This window comes from Opisthorchis viverrini, assembly GCF_000715545.1.
Source record: "Opisthorchis viverrini unplaced genomic scaffold opera_v5_277, whole genome shotgun sequence".
NCBI lineage: Eukaryota > Metazoa > Platyhelminthes > Trematoda > Opisthorchiida > Opisthorchiidae > Opisthorchis > Opisthorchis viverrini.
Window position 1 is genome coordinate 241,250 of NW_008751928.1, and position 21,027 is coordinate 262,276.

The 21,027-nt window shown below is 44.1% G+C and overlaps 2 protein-coding genes across 2 annotated transcripts in view; one reads left to right on the plus strand and one right to left on the minus strand.

The window, feature by feature from the left end:
• Positions 1–418: 418 nt before the first annotated feature.
• The window catches only part of T265_09352 (hypothetical protein), a gene marked incomplete at both ends in the record, with an annotated part of 28,332 nt that continues 7,723 nt past the window's right edge, over positions 419–21,027 (plus strand). Inside the window, 3 exons of the mRNA XM_009175393.1 lie at positions 419–586; positions 4,555–4,611; positions 9,549–9,693. Coding sequence (XP_009173657.1) covers positions 419–586; positions 4,555–4,611; positions 9,549–9,693 — 370 coding nt within the window. The remainder of the gene's footprint in view (positions 587–4,554; positions 4,612–9,548; positions 9,694–21,027) is intronic.
• The window catches only part of T265_09353 (hypothetical protein), a gene marked incomplete at both ends in the record, with an annotated part of 41,907 nt that continues 35,707 nt past the window's right edge, over positions 14,828–21,027 (minus strand). The window contains 4 exons of the mRNA XM_009175394.1: positions 14,828–15,226; positions 16,187–16,387; positions 18,664–18,845; positions 19,880–20,012. Of these exons, the coding sequence (XP_009173658.1) occupies positions 14,933–15,226; positions 16,187–16,387; positions 18,664–18,845; positions 19,880–20,012 (810 nt within the window). The remainder of the gene's footprint in view (positions 15,227–16,186; positions 16,388–18,663; positions 18,846–19,879; positions 20,013–21,027) is intronic.

Genomic DNA, 21,027 nt, shown 5'->3' on the forward strand with positions numbered 1-21,027 from the left:
TATGCAAGATGGTCTTCATAAAAGCTCTTGCGCGATAGGCCAGCAACCCATAGCTCAGATATAACGTTTGTTGAAACATGTATCTTAAATGTCAGAGGGCCGTGTACCCCACAGTGTCTGTATTGTTCAGTTCTGTACTGAATGAGAAAGCGGAAAATCCATGACCTAGCAACGAAGTACGAAAATATTAACCAACATACTCAGTCGGGTGGACAACAGCCACTTTTTTAATGGGGACCACGGGGTTCACCTTAGCAGTGGCCAACGACATTGTCACACTCTTAGACGGAGTCCCACGCCAAAGCCACCTTTGCGTTCACTGCTCACGAATCCACAGATTAACACACAGGACTGAGGCTTTCGCCCAGTTCCCCGACAACGGCCAACAGGCCCAACTCGCGCGCGATTGGCGAAAAGAATGGACCACTGCCCGCTGCAGGGTGAAGCCAATTCCCGATTGGATAAACACATGGACCCAACTGCTAATAAAATTCCACTGTCTGCTTGGTGCAAGCCACTCATCCGGCGTCCAGAAACCATCCGAATCTCCACATCATGTGATGCAGATGTTTCCTGCACGTTTTCGGTGAGCACACCACGTACCATTAGTGCATATCCAGTTGAAAACCATGAAGAATTATGCAAGGGGTTGCTGGAAAAAGTTGGTAATAACGAAGCCCATATCGAAATACTTGAACTGTTCCCCCTAGAGTATCGTCAACCCCGAGGGAAGCAAATATTTTGTTGACTTTTTCTAAGAAGATTCAGCCAACACATTCTTCACTGTTGACAACTGATAAATGGCAAGCAAATATTGAGTATTTTCAGGTTCGTAGCGCATAGATTAATTAGGCACCAGTTTCTCTCGTTTCAGAAAGTTGTTGATTTGGGTGAACTTGTTCCGATGGCTATTCACGCTGCATCTAGAACCCGGTTCAAAAAAGTTCAGCCAGTGTTTTATGCGAGATATCGAGCTGGCAACTTGCAGCCCTGCGCTGAAAGCTTACAGAAAGGGGGCTATATTATTTTTTCACCTGTGCCTTTCGGGTAGAATTGCACCGCTGAACAACATAGACCAGACAGATCAGAGAGGCTTGGGCGAAAACCTGGACTCTGTTTTTGAACTCGTGATTCCTTAAACGAGGAGAGGTTTGCCCGTAATTTCAAGAGCATGACCCACCCACATAGACAGGATGACTAACTATACCTACTTCATCCCATGTGGCTGGTCATTTTCCCGCTCCTTCAAACAACATATTGACTCGAAAATAACCTATCGATTGTCCCACCACCTCCTGTACCCGGCCATAACTCAACTGTCCACACAGTTTCCGGACCACCAATGCTGCTGCCCCCAAAACAGACATAACCCATGTACATGATTTACATTAAAAAAAACGAGGATCAAATTGTCATGTTATTAGGCAGGCTTGGAACTGATTACTTACGGAGGCGTCTAAATACGTCTATTCTTGCCAAATGTTATAAGAAACTTACTGCCTTCTTGCTCCTACCGCACTGGACAGTGCTTACTTAACCTCCAAACCAGTCTGTGCTACGACAACTGGCTTACTTTCTCAGATGGTTTCCGAGGGCCTCCTAACCTGGGTCGGTCCGCAGAAAACGTTCTGACAAATTCAGTCCATGGGGTCATCAAGACACCGTGGCCTCGCCATCAAATAAGGTTGGCAGATAAGGATTATATGACACTATACATCTTGACAACATCGACGGGCCGTACATACGGAGAATGAAGGGTCGTCAACGTTTCCCGAGTTAATTTGAAAAGGGACAATGACCCAGGGCCAACGGTGTGTGATACACCACAATGGGAGATTATTATGGTTTCACTGCGGCGGGTAGCCATTGCTCAATGTTGCTGCGAAATAGAGGCTACGCACACTTCTCGATCAAATCTCGCATGATGGTGCCTTCAGTGGCGGGTTATCAGGTAACCGTTGATTTACTCACCAAGACTGACGATTAACTTTAAAACGTTTCATCGACAACCGAGGTGATATCGTCAGTGCACAGTGCGCCGTGTGCTGTGTGCTTTCAGCGCAACAATGGTCACGGTACACCCAGTGCAACTCACACCCCAAACGTCTACACGCAATTCACTAAGCTCGGGAACTGGATGCGCATGCATCATCCGGTTTTCGGACCCTCCACACCTAGCCTAAATTTGAGTTCATCCAACATATTGCCACGCCACAGTTATGCATCACCTGCTATTCATTTGGGGCATCTGCTGAGTTAGTCTCGAACCAAACATCGACTAACCCTCGCTGAGGTGGTGCATGCCTAGCCGTGCTGACTCGCTTTGCTACTCACTTTGAGTGTTGTGATGTTCTAGTTGGCCGGGTTTTGTCCGAACGATGTTGTGTACCGTTCAGAGCTTACCCCGGCGTGTCTTTTAGTGACGTTCTATCGGACTACTTTGAGTTCGGTCTCCCCTGATCATTCAAATGCAACGTTTGCAAGAACCCTTCTGCCGCCCTCCAGCTATGACCTTCGATGCATACTCTTCGCGGTTACAAAGTATTGTTCCTCCCGGGCATTTATCCATGAATGAAGCAATGGTGAAAATGTGGGTAAAGCTGTGCTGCAGACAAAAGTCTGCGAAGTCCTTTCGTTCGAATTATGATCATTTCACTGCGCCTGTACTTCCCCCAAAGCTTATTGACTTTCTATAGATTTCGTGTTCCGGCTCGCGTGTCGTCATCATCTCACAATCCCAAGGAACTATAATGCCTGACTCCACAAAAGCGACACCAGCCAGTCACTACAATTTCGCTGTACACTATGATTTTGAGATTTCTGTTACCACTTATCCGCTTTGCTAATCCCTCCACTTCATCACCCTCGCCTTCGCTTTTTCTGACTCTGGCTGTGGGCCCAAAAGCTCAAGGTCACGAGGCCTCAGCGTTGGTTTTAGGTTTGAGTTCAATGTGACTGACCGTGTGACGCAAGCCCTACTGCTTCACCACAACAACATAAGTTAAATAACCTGTTCAGGGTTTACTGTTGTTATCAAAGCACATTCAGTTTGCTGGATCAGATGGTAGTTGTTTTGTCACCGAGCTTAAAGACTGGCTTTAAAGCGTCTCATCGCCAGGTGAGTGGCATATCCAGTGTGCGTAATGCAGAAGCATGCCGAAAAAACACTTGCAAGCCAGTTGTCGGGTTCGACAAACTAATAGGCTGCCATCAAATCAATAGCCCGAAAACCCAACCGAACTATAAATATAAAACACTGCCAACATCCTTTTGTACAAGCTGTTGTATGTGGCCGTCCACATTTACCAGAGGTTGTGGCTGTAGCCTGGATGATATTTGAACACATGAATCCCGGAATCTCTCAAAATGAAGACACCGTATCGACCCATGAGAAACATTAACAGCGGTCCCATTAACAGAACTCTGGATATGCTCTCTTCCTCCGCAAATGTATGCACAGGGTGAAAGTGTTTAGTTCGTGTAATCAAGGTCCAAACTATATTTAAGCCCACACACCGACGGGTCAAGAGTGGCAGGTTTCCTTTGTCCAGTGACTCCAGCAAAAGCTGCAAACCCTGGCCGGTGATACATAATGAGTTAACAAAAAGTCCTAGGGTCGTTATGGTAAGTTGCTTGAGTGTGTAACCTTAACGTTGAACTCATAATATCAAGCAACCGAGAGTAACCGCACCACACCTGCTAACGGGTATTCAAACTGATTCAACCCTCCGTTGTCGCGCCAGCGCAGCCGTGTTCTCTTATCTCGGACCTTCTGTGTGGTGGAGTAGCCATATGAGGAGTGTACAACATACATATTTGGGATCAGTTTCTTACCGCTGCGCCTCATTACTCAGCTCACGAGTCTCTAAAGCATGGCAGATGTACGACGGATTTGGGTACCTTATATTACAATCTAAGCTTTGAGGGTTTCAATGTGAGTGCCTATCTACATCAACCGGCGGTTTTGTTCGATTTAGTGAGTGTACAGTCAAATTCATTTTCCCACAGGTTTAGATCTTGAAGGGCGTTTTGAGATGCTTCATCTGTCAGCTGTCAGTGTTGACGCAAAGAGGGATTTACATCTGCTGCATGGCTAATCTTGAACAGTTGCTCGCCTGGCCGACCAGCGTCTACCTATATTACTTCTGCCCCTGCCAAACGCAGGCCACTGGGTTATCACCGGGAATTGCCATATGATCTTACTCAAGGTCCATTATTTAGGCATATAGTGGCAACGCCCGCAGAATCTAACGCTCGTATCGTTTACCCGGCTCTCTCGGAATTTTTAGGCGTTCGTTCATTGGGTATCGTGGTTTCTGTTTAACCATTGACTTCTCCAATACAAAACATGTAATTAAAATTGAGTCTAGTTCTATGGCTTATGTTTCTGGAAAGTTCAGAGGATTGCTTTTTGACTCTTGTCTTTTTCTTAGACACATCCAAGCCCGTCTCATGGGTATCCATATCTGGATCGTAAGCTAATTGAGTCTGTTTTATGGCTTATGTTTCTGGAAAGTTCAGAGGATTGCTTTTTGACTCTTGTCTTTTTCTTAGACACATCCAAGCCCGTCTCATGGGTATCCATATCTGGATCGTAAGCTTCAACGGGCGGTGATTTTGACGCTGTACTAGTATTTGAAATTGGCAAATTTTTTAAGACGGAGAGGAGCTGGGCACTTCTCTAACGAAGCTCACCCGGAGGACCGAATTTGGGAGAAATAGAGCGGTAAGCTCGGGCATGATACCGCATCCAGCCGGTTGGGTGAAGCATCGGAGCGACTTGTGTTTCTGCAGCGTTTGACCGATAAAAGGTAGCTCCTTCAGGCGGCTGCTGAAATTTGGAGTGCTCATCCTTGTACGGTATTCAATGTTGCGAATAACTGGAAGGTAGGCTTTGTAGAAGCAACTATTGGAAAGGTATCATGAAGGCACATGAGGAGAGCCACAGCAGCGGACATATACCTTAGATAATACGTCCACTGAAACTGCGTCACCAACGGCCCTGAGGTTTTTCTTGCCAACAGGGACAAATTATGCGCTACGCTGTCATCTAAAATGTCCAAGTTCAGCCGATTCTTGCTGTGGTTGTCATGGAAAGTGTGGGCTGCCGAAGCCAGTTTCTAATATTCCCACTTTCAGCCTGTTCTTAAGATCCTGTTCCTTCTTATCAGCAAACTCTTACTTTATTGTATTCATATCACTTGTTTATCGCCCTTAGCGCCACTTTGTTACATGTCAAGGTTTACTTATACTGACCTGGACCTTTAAAATTATGTCCTCCTTCATGAGTTTGGAGGGCCATGAGATTATCCACTACGCCACTGGACATTGTAAAGATGTGAGTTATTCTTGACTAAACTTTTCTTACTCTTATTGTCTATATGTGGTCCCTGAATTTAGCAACATCGAGAGACGTGGAGAAGAAACATGCAACTTAGGAATTTGCTTCAGGCCAATTCATCCTGTCAAACAACTATTCAAGCGATTCGCAAAACAGGCTGCCAGGGGAACGAGCCACCAATCCAGGGCCTCTTTACCCCCAGGAAGATTGCAGTCTAGTTGGCGTAGTATGCGACTCCGTTAACTGAGAGAGTGAGCTAAGCAACCAATTTCCCAAGCATATTCCGAGGCTGTGTGGAACTGGAAAGGCAGCCTACGGGTCTGAGCATTGACCCCATACGGCCCACCTGTGCACAATTGTAAGTAGAGAGTCGGATAACCCAAAATTGGAATTCCGTGTCGATCATGCGTCGTGCGAGCAGACACTGGGACTGAAGGCAACCCGACGAAGCGGACCGAACACTTTTCAAGGTGGTAGGACAGGTTTTAGGCGCAAAAGTAGAACTAATTCCCATCAGAAATACACCAAAATTTTTCCCACAGTAAGCTAATAATTAAGAAGGAAATAATATGTCGTATGATCTGTGGACAAGAGATCATAGCTCGTTCAGATAGTGACAGAGGGCTCTGAATGCTTGCAAAGAACAAGGTTTTTGGATGTTTTTCTCCAGTGCCACTATAAAGAATTTGGCTGGAGTCAAACACCGAGGCAGCGGGCTGGTCGAGTGACTTATTTTTTCAGAATGCTAACGCTTTTCTCCAACTGTCAACAAAACAGACGAAATGACCAGCGTTGCCAATAAAGAAGAACATCCTAAAAAATTATAACCTTTATTATAAACATTTCACTAGTATGTTACCATTATAGAGTATCCGCAACCAACGTTAAGGTGGCTTATTTTTAAAAATTGTTCAGTGTGCCTATGTTAAGTCGGCTGTTTCTTGTGGCTGATGTGGGAAACTAATGGGCTCAAAATTAACAGTCGCACTGGTGGACCACGTTTTTTCCTGCGCGTAGGTGTGGGAATGTGACTGGGGCAAATATTTATAGTAACATATTCATGTCCCCAGTAGATTAGATTGAGCTCACACCCAGCTCACAGGCGGGTGGTGTGTTACGCCCACAGATACTTAAATGTATGAGGTAACTTCATTCATTTAACTGCATGAAGCGGGAGGAAAATTGATTCGTGCCTAGAGCTGTCTCATAGAGCAAGATATGCTTGGAGTAATGACAAAATTAGATACATTTTGTGTGCGCTACACAAAAGGAACACCAACCCCATCCATTTGATTAAGGGATGGAAAAATGCGTAAAGAAATCCTCCAGGCATTGGTACATTCCAAGCACAGTTGTTAAAATCACTGAATCGATAATTAAACTTGAACAGGTTTTGACTTGTCATTCACCATTCATAATGGTAGCCTTCGCTAATTCCGAAATCTCTATCGTTGAGATTCAGAGTGATTAAAACGTGGCCAACCTTTCTTAATGCACTGTCGGACTTAATTATGCCACGCAACACAAGAGCGTCCCAGGCTGTTTTACTGGCTTACGCGGTCTGTGAGATAAAAACCTGTTTTTAGTGGGTCCGTGATACCTCAAAATCAGGCCTGCTAATGTGTTATTTACCAGGGTAAGTAACAGAATGGTACGTTAGCGTTTTCTGTAGCCTGATAGTTAACGAAAAATAAAGCAACGTCTGCAATGAGAGGACCGGAGTAAAAAGGTTTTTCTAACTATTTAAGAAGAACTATGAGGTAACCGACGGTTACTAAAGCGTCACCCATAATAGCCTTTATAACGGTGTCAGTTGGATTGAAATATGCATCCATGACAGCGAACTGACAGAAGTAAAAGCACCAAGCGAACTCGGCACCCAAAGCCAACTTTTGACAGATCTTGCTTACAGCCACCTGAAAACGGAAATCATACTTCCCACCAGATCATTTACTTTCCGAGGCGGTGTTCTCAAATTTGCTCGGCAGTGGTTATGAAGCAACACATTTCGATTGAACACGGCCCATAAACTATCTGAACCCACAGATATGATGAGAGCTTGTTTTGCCGTGGGAAATAAAAGTCCAGAAACTTTTTTCAGTTGACGACGCGCACGTGCGATTATGCGCCTAACTCATTCGAAAATGCTATTGTCCTTGGAATTGGTGAGGTTATACTGACTGACCTTATCCAGTCATCGAGACAGGTTTATCACCCACAACACTAGATCTAACCGCCTTGTTGGTAAAAATATTTTGAACATCTTGATGTTACTCGCAAAATTCACAAACATGAATTTGGTAATGAGCCAGCAAACAAAGTGAGTTCCGCCAAACGTTCAACCTATTTGTGTCTGTAGTCAATTGTTCCCGGATTTGATTCGTAGGTTAACAACAGAAATGGAGGCAAGCAGTCTCACTTTGGAGTTACAGACCAAAGTTTTGACAGCTGTACTTTTTTCGCCGTTGGAGTTGATAAACCGCCCATCCTTTACCTTAGCCCCAAAATTCCTTTCGAAGTTTTGAACTCATGAAAATTTTTCATACGGTTTTAGCATCCGACAATGCTTATTCAAGACCATAAAATCTCCCCGAGCACTCGCATTTTTTCTGAAATTAGCTTAAGCGTGAACAGGGTCCATTTTTGTCACGCAGTTCATAATTTTTTTACTCTCAGCTAAGAATGATGGCTCTGTAAAAGTGGCGGAACATTGTGGAAAAATTGGTTCTTTCCGGCAATCCTTCTTTACTGAGCTCGGGAATATTTGAATGGGTGCGCTAGCAAAAGCTACGTCATCTTTGGCTGCGCGGACTCCAAATGAGGTTGGCGTTTGCGACCTTCTTCTTTAAAATTTTCCCATTAGCGCAGCAGGCATCCCTCAGAAAAAACCTAGGAGTTCTTTGCACCCAGTAGGCTTGGTGATGGTCGGTACTTGCTGCATTGAGTGCAATGCAAGGTTTTATCTTCACTGGTTTACTGACTCCTGGATAGTGCCACGGGAGGAAGTAGTAAGTCAAAGGACAGTAGTAGCAGACAGAACAATAGGGAGGCCTGTACTACATAATTTTCCACATATTTAGTGGACTGAGACCGCCTTTTGGGCGCGTCTAATACACTTGGTCGGAAAATAATAGAGCCGTGTTAAACTGCAATGAAGCCACCAGACCGAGTATTGCAGACACGGATCTATCATTACGACGTCATATTTTTTCCAGACAACCCCGTAAACAAACACTTCGGTTGAGCTTTTTGTGGTAGTCAGAGTAGCTGAGATTAAATAAAAAATCCTAACAAATTGATGCCGGCATGGATCAGTGATTCTCCTGGATCCATCGACGACACCGTTTGGATCATTGCTGCTAATCAAACGAGGCAACAAGACAGCCATATTTATACTGGGTACTCAAAGCAGGGCTGTGTCAAAAGTTCGGCTAGAATTCCCTATGGTGCAGGTTGGACTGCGTCTCTTCATAGCAGACAGCTAAATGTGGTCACAATTTCCAATCAATTTGGTGAGGCGGAAAAGCCTGATGAGTCGACGTTCAGGTGGAGCCATTAGGCTAGTATGGTGTGCGTTCGACTTGAACAGTTGTGGCCATATGGGAATGTGGGGAGTGTGCCTCAGCTTACACAACTAATGTCGTAGCTAGTTATGCAGTCACCCATAAGGCTGGGTGGGGAGAAGAGATGTGCCAGCAGGCAGTTTTAAAAACCGCGTTCGGAGAGAACTCGACATACTATTCAGCTCATATTTGGAGGCAGAACTATCAAGTATTGGAGAATGCTACGAGAAATGGGTGGTTCAAAAGAAGTTTCTGGAAGGGTCCAGTAACGCTTATTCAGGAAATGGGCGGAGGAGCCGCAGAGAAAGAGAGGTTATCAGTTAGGAGCTAGGCTGAACAGTGGTGCACCGACTAGGGATGCGGATGGCTTGCTGATATTACGCGCCGCGTGAAAAGAAGTGCTAACTAGTCTTGGAAAATGGGTGAGTCACATGAATTATTAGTTGTGTGCATGTAGGGGCAAGTGATCGGAGAGGAACGTGTAATGAGGGATTGTTTTGCATGTTTGGGCGATGAGTTAACTTAAGCATGGGGTAGTCAAAGCCTAGGACATTACACAAGAGGCGTTTCCCAGCGTAAATTTTGCGTCTCTGATATTTTACACATGAGACATTGTTTTTTCTTCACTCTACCCAGTACTTTAGATACAAGGGAGGATATCATGGAATATACGATACAACCGGGGACAGCCAAAGGCAGCAAGCAGACTTTCGACGGAAGTTCCTGCCTGTTTTCTCCGCTTCAGAAGATGGGGTGTGAGGCTCAGTATTGGATGGGAAGACTTCAAGGGTAAGACACGCGGTTTAAAGGATAACTTTTGAAGACGTGGCTTGGTGGCCGCGGAAAATACCTATCATGTAGAACAAATGTGGATGGGCACGCAAGGCGCACTGAACGGATGGTTGATTGGAAGTAATGGTCCACCGACAGTTTAGAGGACAAAGAAGGGAGTAAGGGTGTTGCGGAGGTGTATGATACTTGTATGTGGGTTGGAGTATATTTGTCCCTGGGATGGTGAGATAAAGTAAACCTTAATGTCCCGAGTCAGATAATGATCACGACAGGCGGTTTTATCGCGTTGGGTATGGCCGGTTCAGTTGCTCGTATAATAAGATGGCTAAGACATGATTCTCGAAGTGTTGATAGGTCGCAATACGTCAGCATCAACAGTGAGTTGGAGTGTTCCGGATTTCTTATGATATGGAAAACAGCCTCAGGGGAGACTGAAGTAGCCAGTGGCTTTCACTGTGCTCGGTGTCGGAGATGTTGAGGTTCTTTCAGCTCTCACCCCATGCTGAAGATCACAGAAAAGTTGGTTCACAAACTCAAAAACGGCAGCTGATAATTGTCTAGGGGCTGAGCCCCTAGCTAGGGATAATGTTACTGTGATTAAGTAGTAGAGGCTTGCAAGTGGTGGTGGGAATGATAGGGCTGTTGGTTTCGATAAACTACAGGGTATGACGGAATGCGGTTTGGACTGAATTTAGCGCTTTAAAAAAGCATATTTTACGCCGAGTATCCGCATACTTACTAGGTCGTTGCTACGGATACAGTGGTTAGCACATGTTTGAATACGCATGAGGTTCTTGGATTCTAGGGGTTACCGTTACACAGGTATATCTCGCATTTGCCTCTCATGCACTCCTATTTAACTTTTGAAGTTGCTGCGCCTAGAAATGCTTATGGTCACTGAATCTTGATATCACAACACCGGTGTACACAAGGATCCTCCATTAGCAACGTTGGGACTAAATGTGAAATGTGCCTTTATGACAGTAAGATATCTGAATGATATCACCTAGGTTTTAAACGAGACTAAATCGAGTATAAATTATTCATTTTGGGTTCATGGTCGAGTTAGTTGTTCCACGGCAAATAGAAAAGGAGTGACTATCCATTATAATTAAATGGATCTGAGAGGGCTCGTTCGATAAGGCACAGATGCGCTGACCACACTTACTGGACAATCTGACAGTATCTCGGCCATTGTCACGTGGCAGGCAAGCACCGCAAAGATGCTATGGCTGAACACTTGTTTTTGGCGGTTTCACCGGTCAATCTTACATATAAAAACATTATGCTAATGTTGGCTTTGTAATTTGTAAGTGCGGGCATGGAGGATAGACAGCGCACAAGTTTGTGGTGACTAAGGGCCATGGTTGGCCATGGCATTGAGTCATTGGCATAGGCGGCGATTGTAGGTTTAGGCCCGGCAGGTACGATAAGTGGCCATAGGTAGAGAATGACACATATGTTTAGCACGAGTAAAAGCCTCGTTTTCCGATCATTCCGTGGCGCCTTGTGACGTATTCCATCGAAGGAGAATAAGTATTTCCTGCGAGCAGTTGAAAAGCATATATTCGAAAGCGCTGCATTATCTACTGAGTAGATGTGCATATATGAAAATATGAAGCATCCACAGAGGTGTATACTCGTGAACAGCTGCACAATGTATCAAGTTGTATTCTAACATTATACTGAACGCAAGGCAACCTTCTCTCGAAAATGAATTTGGGTCGAAGATCGCTTAAAAATGTCTGCTTTGTTACATTCAGCGAGTCTGACGCACGCAAAAGTTATTCAGTTATCTACCTGATGGACCTTACATCAGATATTCTGTATATGTTCCACTCATTTATGTTACACCGCGGAACGTAAAATATGCTCAGGTTTGATTTCGTGCCTTATATCATAAACTGGTATTCACAAACTGATCGGTGGCCAGTGACCTTCAAGGTTCCGTCACTCAAACAAAGTGGCACCAGCATTATTTCACTGGGATGTGCAACCAGAGTGAGCTGGCTCTCCATAAAAACCTCAAATTTAAACACCACATAGCTTCAGCCAAAATAACTTCGGTTTCCACTGTGAGTAAACTGGCGAACACATGCAAATTGGTGGTGGTCGCTGACCTTGAAATTTTATTCACTCAGAGAAAAAGACCTTAGCAACAATCACTGAAGCGTGCAGTCGGAATAGACTCACTACCTGTAAAAGTCTCAGTTTTGAACTCCCTATAGTTTCTGCAAAATTAACTCGGGTTTGCCTCCAGTGGCCGGCTCTGGGGCGTAACAATACTGCTCTTATCCACTGAATTGCAAGCAACACACCACACCTCGAAGCATTCCAGGTAGTCTCCACTTTATGATGAGAGTTCAACGCGGCCCGGACTTTCATGGTGAAATGGTTACGTGCAATATGTTTAGCACGCAACCCCGAAAATGGGGTTCTGTGTTGCATACCGACTTGGTTTGCCGCTGCAATTTCACTTTGCCCCTTCTACGATTTCATTCACGGCTTTCGTTCGGCCGTGTGCATTTACACAATCGAAAGTGTGCTTCAGATCTAACTTTCCTAAAACAGCGACACCGATGAGTCAGGTGGGTTTCGATTTAAACCACTTTTTCGGACGAAACTTGTCAAATATCTTTACCTCAAATTCTCACATCCCCATCTTCAATTTGCTTTCTGGGACCCTGGCCATTTACTCAACCGCCGAAGGTCACTTATGGCCAGCAATGAATTTTCGGTTTTAGTTAAAGTGAACCGGCTTTATCACTTAACTAGTCGCACCTCATGCTCAATTATTCTGGTTTTTTTTGCTTTCCGCAACTACGGTGACTTTCACGTAACAAGCGTGTCGCGTCTGTTGTACTTTCCTCCCCGGTGTGTTGTTTCCCGCCACGTTCAGGTTGTGAAAACTCAATCATGTCTCCATTGTCATGTCCTATACAAGTTGGGAAACACAACTCTGGATTTCGGTGACACCAAACAAGCCGACACACGGACGTTACGCTGCAAGGCACAAGGTTACGTGTAGCGTCACACAGGATTTGGCACATTCTTACGGAATCCTCTATCTTGTAACTATATATAAGATACAGTAAAACAAATAATCCACCATACGAACTGGTTGCGATCGCTCAAATCCGCACTGGCGTGCTTTTGATGTGGAAATAACATATAGGCCTGTATTCTGGTAAGGTGATTCACCCGCGGGCCGAATGGCCCGATATTTCAAATGAACTTTACTGACACGCCAACGCATAACGACGAGGGTGTTCATAATGGAGGAAAATTTAATTGAGGAGGAAAAGCACAAAAGAAATAGAGGCTAAGATAGAGGTGATGTTTTTGTGAATGTCAGGGCGCGATAGGTGCCTCTGTAAATTTTTGGAATGTATTTAGAGCTAACGTTAACTGCTATCGCCAACGTCCTTGAGTGGCCAGTGTAAATTTCTACTTAGATGTGAGTTATGTGAATCGAACAGTTCCATTTTGAAACTTTTTGGGGTAAAATTAAATCTATATCGAAGAATTTCCACGTCTTGTAACTACAGTCATTGCTTTCACTCGCCTTAGCTGGTTACACCATCGTACTGTGAACAAATAGTAGCGAAGCCAACGATGTATTGTTCTGAAGCTTCATACGTGGTATACTCTCTAGGGCTTTGGGGTGTTGCTCGCCACTTTTCCAACTACGTGGGAGCGTTTTCTTGGCAACCACTTGTTTCTCACCTCGAATGTTGGTTTCATAATTGCACTGCTTTTTTCTTTCTGAAGTTAACACTCATCTGTCGGACGCAGACATGGGATTAGCTATAACTGAGCCATAGAACTCGTGTATGGAATAGGTTCATGAGGTCCGAGGACGGAGTTTATTTCAATCTAAGAGTAATGTTGATGATTTTTTGCACGGTGACGTCTACAACGTCCAACTCTGAGTGCATTGTCAACCGACCTATATAAAACTACTCAACCAGGCCTCCCATGTACACAATCAAATATGATGTAACCGAATTTTCAAACCTCCGACCCCTCTGGACCATATGAACATCCGTTCAGAGGGTACATGGCACAATTATCAGGCACCTAGAGGGATAGTTTTGGTCTCTCCTACTCGGTGCTTTGTCTCAGATCATCGGTTACTACATCTAACACATTCATCAATAAATCTTGAAAAGAAAAACATACATGCGAGATTCAGCTGCCACTTACTTGTAAGTAGCAATAGCTAACGGGCCTTACGAATTATTTGGATATTTTTATGGTTACAACTTACACTGAACTAATGGCTAGCTGGTCAAAAGGTCCCATAAAATTTTACGCGGACTGTAATTTATAAGTGTTATGAATCACCAGCCCCTTCATGTCCATGTTAACACAATGTACGGTAGATCTCTCAAGAGGTGATCAACTAAACCTTCGCCCACAAGTTGAACCAAATAGGCAGATGCGCTGGTGCTCATCGGTCATTCTTGTCGTTTACTCTCTCGTATGCTCTATCAATGGCTTTAACACATTCTTTGCTGATGGATAGATCCTTACAGAGTACAATGAACCCTCTTCATATTTCACTTTGAACTCGCAAACAGGTAAACTGGTTTCACACATTTGGTTGTAAATATCTCCCCACATAAACCGGACCATAGCAATTCGTGGCTTAAAAAATGTTTCTAGTTGCAGTGATCTCGAGCTGAATTTGGATGAAAAAAAGCACCTGGCACCAATACCAAACCATTCCAGCGTAATAAAATCGTTCTTGAGTATATCCGGATAGCTCTTTGTGACTTTGAATTATTATACCTAGTGATGTTCGTCACTCAGCAGCTAACAACCCTTTCAGTACTATTAGGTAATAGGGTATTCTGTGGAGAAGACAGAGCCACTAAGTATCTGGAAAGCCTAACCAGATAAAAGATCGCTGAAAGCCAACTTGGAGGCCAACTCGGTAAGAGTGCGGATCTCTAGTTATTTTTCAATCCATCGAAAATACCGATGGTAGCGAACCCAGTCCCTCAGCCTTTCTGATGTGCACACTGGATCTGGAAGCCCTAGCTAGTTAGAATTTTCTAGCATAGCCCACTCATATCCCATGTATACTACATCGACCAAGTTGTTTGTTTGTCTTAAAAATCCGTAGTGAGCACTCAAGACAGGACAAACTATTTTCCTTCTGCTTCGGTAAACGATAGGTCATCATAAAAACACATGGTGTTAGGTACAATTTCAGGAATACATCCGTATCTCACGAAGTGAAAAGTTTTGAAAGCGTGTCCCACCTCGGCTGGCGGTTCACGAGAGTAGCAGAAGCACTGGTCCCATCGTTTAAGGGAAACTCTGTGAAGTCATCTTGCTCTTCTTGAAGCTTTTCTATGAACGCAGGTTCTTCCGGGTCAATACCCCCGTAACAAACGGTGCCAACTTCCAGGGATACGCTGGCAGAAGAATCTTTGCCATGGAAAAACCGAGCATCACGTATGGGCAGTAAGGTGGGTTGTTTTGTGCGGATAGTAATTAAGAGGCTGCCATAGTCTTTGGTCTGAAATGCAGAAATGAGACAAAAGTGGTAGGCATATGCTCAACCAATCAGCTTGCGTGGATAGCTTCAGAACGTGAAAGAACGTGAAAGTCAAAGGGTCATCAGGGATTCATTTTCTAGCACCTTCCGGCTACGTTTGGAGTCATTAGGACCACATTTTACAGAATCTGTAGATAATTTTGACGAATAAGAACGTCGGTCGCCAGTGGACCATTAAAATGTGTGGAAAATAACCTAGCTCTTATTTTGAAGTTCAATGAGATGTTTTCGAATTTTTTTTTCCGAATGCAGGTATTCAGACAATCCTTACAAAAAGATGGTGAATGTAAAAACAGGCTTCACAATAAGTGTCACTGCATCCATCTGAATTTAAACAGAGATGATTCTTACACTATGTAACGCTCGCCGTTGCCGCAATATTAGTCTAACGTGTAGCAGAGTATTACACGTACTTCTACCTGTAGATTGCACAACTACAAACGTGTCTATATTTATCGGCTAAAATGGTAGCACATTCGTTCGCATTATATTGGGTCGTACAATTGGCAAACGAGGAGCTAGTTACTGAGAGTGTTTTATCAAAGAGGTGGTTTACTCGGATTATTCAAAGTCAAAGTATACCGGAAGTTTGTAATGCACTACTCATAACGTTGATGAAAATTCGTCGACAGCTCACGACGGGTTTCACCCTTTTTGGGAGCCATCATGTAGGCGTGGTCCTCGAAACATGAAAACAAAATTGCACGAAATTAGCGAAATACACTCATTTGCTAGGTTTCAGGTGAGTCCCTCGAAAAAACAATTTAGTTTGTACATGAGTATACTGAAAATTATTCTAGTCCAAATATTGCTACCGACAAGTTATATTTTTCAATGCCTTCGATAGAATGAATCACCAAAACACAAGCCGACCAACCTGGGGTAACAAGACGGGACCACGAAAATCTACTCCGCACTTACGCTGCACGTATCTTCCTCGATTTGAATAGATATTGACGCACCGCTGGCATTAAGCTGGACCAATCGCCCATCGTCACTAAGCAACACAGGTTCCCGTCCCCCCCGCATCTTCTTGCAATTGATTTTCAGACGCTGGATCCCCACTTCACTTGACAGTTGCAAGAAGACCAACTGATCTTTTGGCATTTGGTATTCGATTTGCTGTAGTTTGGGGAAGGAAACCAGATAAACTTGCCTCCGTAAACTATATATAGGTAATTATCAAGGCTCGCGTGACAGCACATTCTTATTACTGATCGAGTGGAAGTAGTAAGAAATGCGATAATGTTGACGCTGTTGCGTGCCTGTCAAGCGGCCCAAGTCCGTCAGTCCTTTTGAGGCGATCAGAGAGACATATTCTTTCAGTGTTTGATTGTCTTCCATAAATGACCATGATACAGGTGATGGTATTACTTCTCAACGCGCGTCAAACCAATGCTGGATAATTCAGCAATTTTTTCTGATGACCGGGCTGCAGGACTGAAAAGTCATGTGCAATTTCATTGAGGGCTGGCATCCGTTTCCGCATTGCCAGCGACGGTGCATACGGAAAGTCACTTCTACCACCGCTACCATCCTATATCCTCAGTGAGCTAAGGCAGGCCCGGTGAATTCATACTTACCATCATGAAACTCATCAGCTTGTTTGCGTAACGCGCCAAAAAATCTGTGGAACCTTACCATTCAGTCTCGTACTAAAACCAACCAAGTCAATTGCATAATCAAACGATTGATATGTAAACCAGACAGGTGGCTGTTGATCAACTGACAGTTGAGCTTGGTGATGGGCTTGTAACAGTTTCGTCATCATGCGAGGAGACATCATCAGTGCGCGGTTGGGTGAGTGACTCCACCAATTCTGCTTGCGTTTATTTGGTTTCTAAAAGAATTGCTAATATACGCTAAGTGGATGGCTGTCTTGGGATTGTCTGGCACTCAGTTTGCTCGTACTTTTCGGAATTCAGGTTGCGCTGTGATTTGAGTATCGTGCATCTGAGTAGTTCCATTTCAGTAAACCGGTCGGTTTTACTATCAGTGGGCCAAACCAATCGCGTACGTCAAAGCCTTTTGTGTGCTCGCTAGGCGTAGAGAGTTGCGGGGAATGGTTGTGGAGCGAGGCTCTGAACGTTGTCTTTTGGTCAACTCGATAACTGGAGTGTACCTTTTGTGATCACTCGGGTGGCTCTGGGGTGATTGGTTTTGTAGTCTGGTCAGTTGTTCAGTGAGTTAACCCAAACAACCTGGAAGTTCATATAAGCTCTGGTCTGCGCTTTCAATGTTCGCTTGACCTTAAACTCAAGTGACCTCGTATCCAAAATGTGGTCTACAGAAGAGTGTGTTATTCGCGCTACTCTTGGAGCGAATTTGCCTTATTGTTGAAGGCAAATGTAGCTGTACGAAACTGATAAACGCATATCTGATGGACATTTTAGGCCTACTCTTCATTAGTGTTTGCCATCCTGTACTTTTCTTCTGCTGTTCAACAGAAACACGCTTTATCCCAACTGTGAGAGGGAGTTCTTGTCATGGTAGTGAACAGGATGGTAACCATTAACAGTCTGGATGTTCCGAGCTTGAGTGCGAATCCGAGTTGTAGGGGTGGGGGATTATACGCTTAACTCTACAATTGGGACCAGGTCATAGATGCAAAGTGACGGAAAAACTATCCCAAGGAATGCAAAAACTCATGTCAGACAGGAGTTCATTCAATCAGCTGTAGTCCGTCCAAAGTGGCTTCTGCTGAATTCGGTGACTTAATATCCGGTCGGTTCGTTGAGTAGTACGTGATCGGTTGGCGTGTCAATGCCAATCACATGCGGCAATCTTATACCGCCCCAAAAACGACCGAAAGTTGCCTGATTCTGACCAACCTAGGACGGTGGAATTTCCTGCTTTCAGAAGATCCAAAACGTTAGCCACTCCTAGACGTGCCTTTCAGTCGACAACGTGGACCCAAATCCGGCATCTTTTCAACTACCCGAAAATCTGAAAAACTGAAAATTTCCTAACCAAACTTTGTAGAAGCTGAACGAATACGTTTCTATTCAAACAAACGGAAACATTTGGTCGCGGTTCTTCGCTAAGTAGTGTCCCTGTCATAGACCGGAGAACGTTTTGTCTTTATTGGATAGAAAATGCTTCATATATTCCTTTGTCACTTGACAGACAGGGAGATTTCGGAGAAAACGTACCTAGCCTTGAACTGCGGGCTGTAGACTGACATAGATGCTTAGGTTTCCCAATAAGTCAGTGGGTTTAGAAAGACTGGCACTGAAGTTCGAAAATTTACACTTTTAAAATTCAAAACACAGGAAAAACGGCCTTTATTGTTTTCATACTGTGTTGTGTTTTCAAAGTTCTGAAGCTTTCCTCTAAGCTTGAGGTTTTTCAATGTTGACAAAACTTCACCTGTAACCACTTCAGACATTATTACTTACAGTTAGTTCGGAATCTAGTGTCAATTCTGTGTACCAAACTGAGAGTCCGTTGCGAGCGGTTATCACGGCAAATGGCATTTGCTCCATGGTAGGTGCCACACAAGTCTCCAGTCCGCTGAATCGACAGTAGACTGCCAGACCATCGCGCCAATGACCTCCGTTTGGATCAACATAGTAAATACCTGAAAAAGAGGGACAGAGGCCAGTCAGTCAGGGTTAAGTTGGTGTTGTTTGAAATTGGTTTGCGTCCCCGACAAAGTTCTGTGGTCAGGTTATGTTCCTTTCCAGGATGATTGTGAGATCCTGTCAACGTGCGTATGCACATATTGTATGGGTTGATCCAGCTTTAGAAGCCCCTTATACATAGCAGGATTACATGAGAGCTGACAGAAAAGCTTTCGTGTCCTTGACTGGTCGTCGGTACAGCCAAGTAGTCAGATTCTTTTCTTGTGTAAGTGGTGAGGAGAAGTTAAAGATTGAATTTCCAACCTTTCCCTCATTGTTTCATTGTTCTGACTGGAAAGGTTAAACGACTAGGGCAGATGCGGACTAGATGACTCCACATCCACTTGCATCGATCACAGTCTCTCATTCACAGTTTCGGACAGTGACCCACTTGGATTTATCAATCAACGGGCTTTAGCTATTTTGGCCGCACATTCTTACGTATTAAGCTTTGTATTTGCATAGACTGAAGAGTAAACTACCAAGACCCGCAGAGTCGTATAGCTTATGCGGCTAAGTGAGACAGTTTGGTGGACAAATCATATTCCCAATTCCCCGGAGTAGACTCTCAAAGGAGTACAATGTAGGTTTGAACCCTAGATGGCCGATCACCTCTCATGAAAAAATAGTCATCCTTACAAAACAACTAAGAATTATACCATGAGACCTGCTAATCCCAAACTTACAGTACAAATTATAGGGAAAGACCCACGCACCGCCATTCATATAACGCAACTTAGTTCGGTTGTGTTCGGTTGCATAGCGAAAGACGCCATGGACTTTCATGGTTATCAGTTAAGGGAGACGGGAAGAGAACCCAAAAAGTTGAAAACTAATTTCCAACCCAAGGTAATACATTCTACAAAAGCCCCAAATCATCCTACTTTTAAGGTAAGCAAGTAGCTTTTCCATATAGATAACGACCGGAGAAAACATCTGTCTTAGTTGCAACGAAATTTCCAGCAAAAGTACAAGTCAAAGGAAAACGCACCATCCTTCTTTGACGGATAATCTCGTTTCAAATCCGCACATGTTCGAGCTGGATCAAACTGAGTTCCGCTACCGCTGTGCAAACCAACAACCAAGCTGCCAACTCTCCGAAGCGCCTCAAAGACATCTTCGTTCTGGAACGAGAAGTTTTTTTCATTTTAGACCAGTTTTCTAAAATGACATGATACCATTTCACAAGTGTAAGATGAAGTGACAGCTGTGATAATTTGTGTACTAAATCAAAGGTCAAATCCTATGGCGTGGAGTTATTTTACGACCAGCGCTAGCTTGTTATCAGGACTACATCATGTGCAATTTACCTCACCGCGGTTTCCTCACTTCGTCTTGCATCAGAAAAGTGCTCTCAACTTCAATCGAATCGCTCAGTCATATTAAGCAATGAGATGTCAAACTTCAAAATTTGTGCTGCATAAGGTTAGCACCGAAAGTGCGCATTTTCTTCTCCATTCCTTTTCCCTCTCTCACGGTGCACCGTAGTCTTGATAACCAGGTAAAGATTCCACTTTGAGGTTTCACACCATCACTTGTATTATTCTATCCTCAGCAGAGAAACCCCAGCGACGTTTCCCGCATTCCTTTAGAATAGGAATGAAATTCCGAAGTGTACGCATGGATTCGATCTGTCGGCCGTTTGCTCACTTGTGGTCGCTTCCTTTTATCCGTGGCTCGTGAACAAAACAACAGCAAAGAACTCCAAAAATTATAAAGTTCTACAAAACAACAATCCATTTCTACCTTGCCACCCCCCTTCAAAGTTCCAGTTCTGTCCTCTACAAACTGTCCAAGAGGGAGTGACATGGATGTTGCAACTTCGTATATATTTGAAATTGCTTCCCATCTTGAATGACTGCCTTCCAGGTCAACAATTCAAATGGACCGCCCCTTCTTGGACTGGTGTAGTTGAATCCTATTTTCATTTTGAAAGGACATGTATATTTTTCGTTTTCCTTACCGCGCAAATCGTTTATACCGCTTCGGTTATACTATTTTGGTACCAAAACCTTGGTTAACTGCAAATTTGTTTTAATGCATGAGTCTGCGGCTCGCTTTCGATCACGCGTTGACTGTTAATCCATATCGGCTTTGCTTGCATTTTGGAGTACCTCACCGTTTGTCGAAAACCGTTGG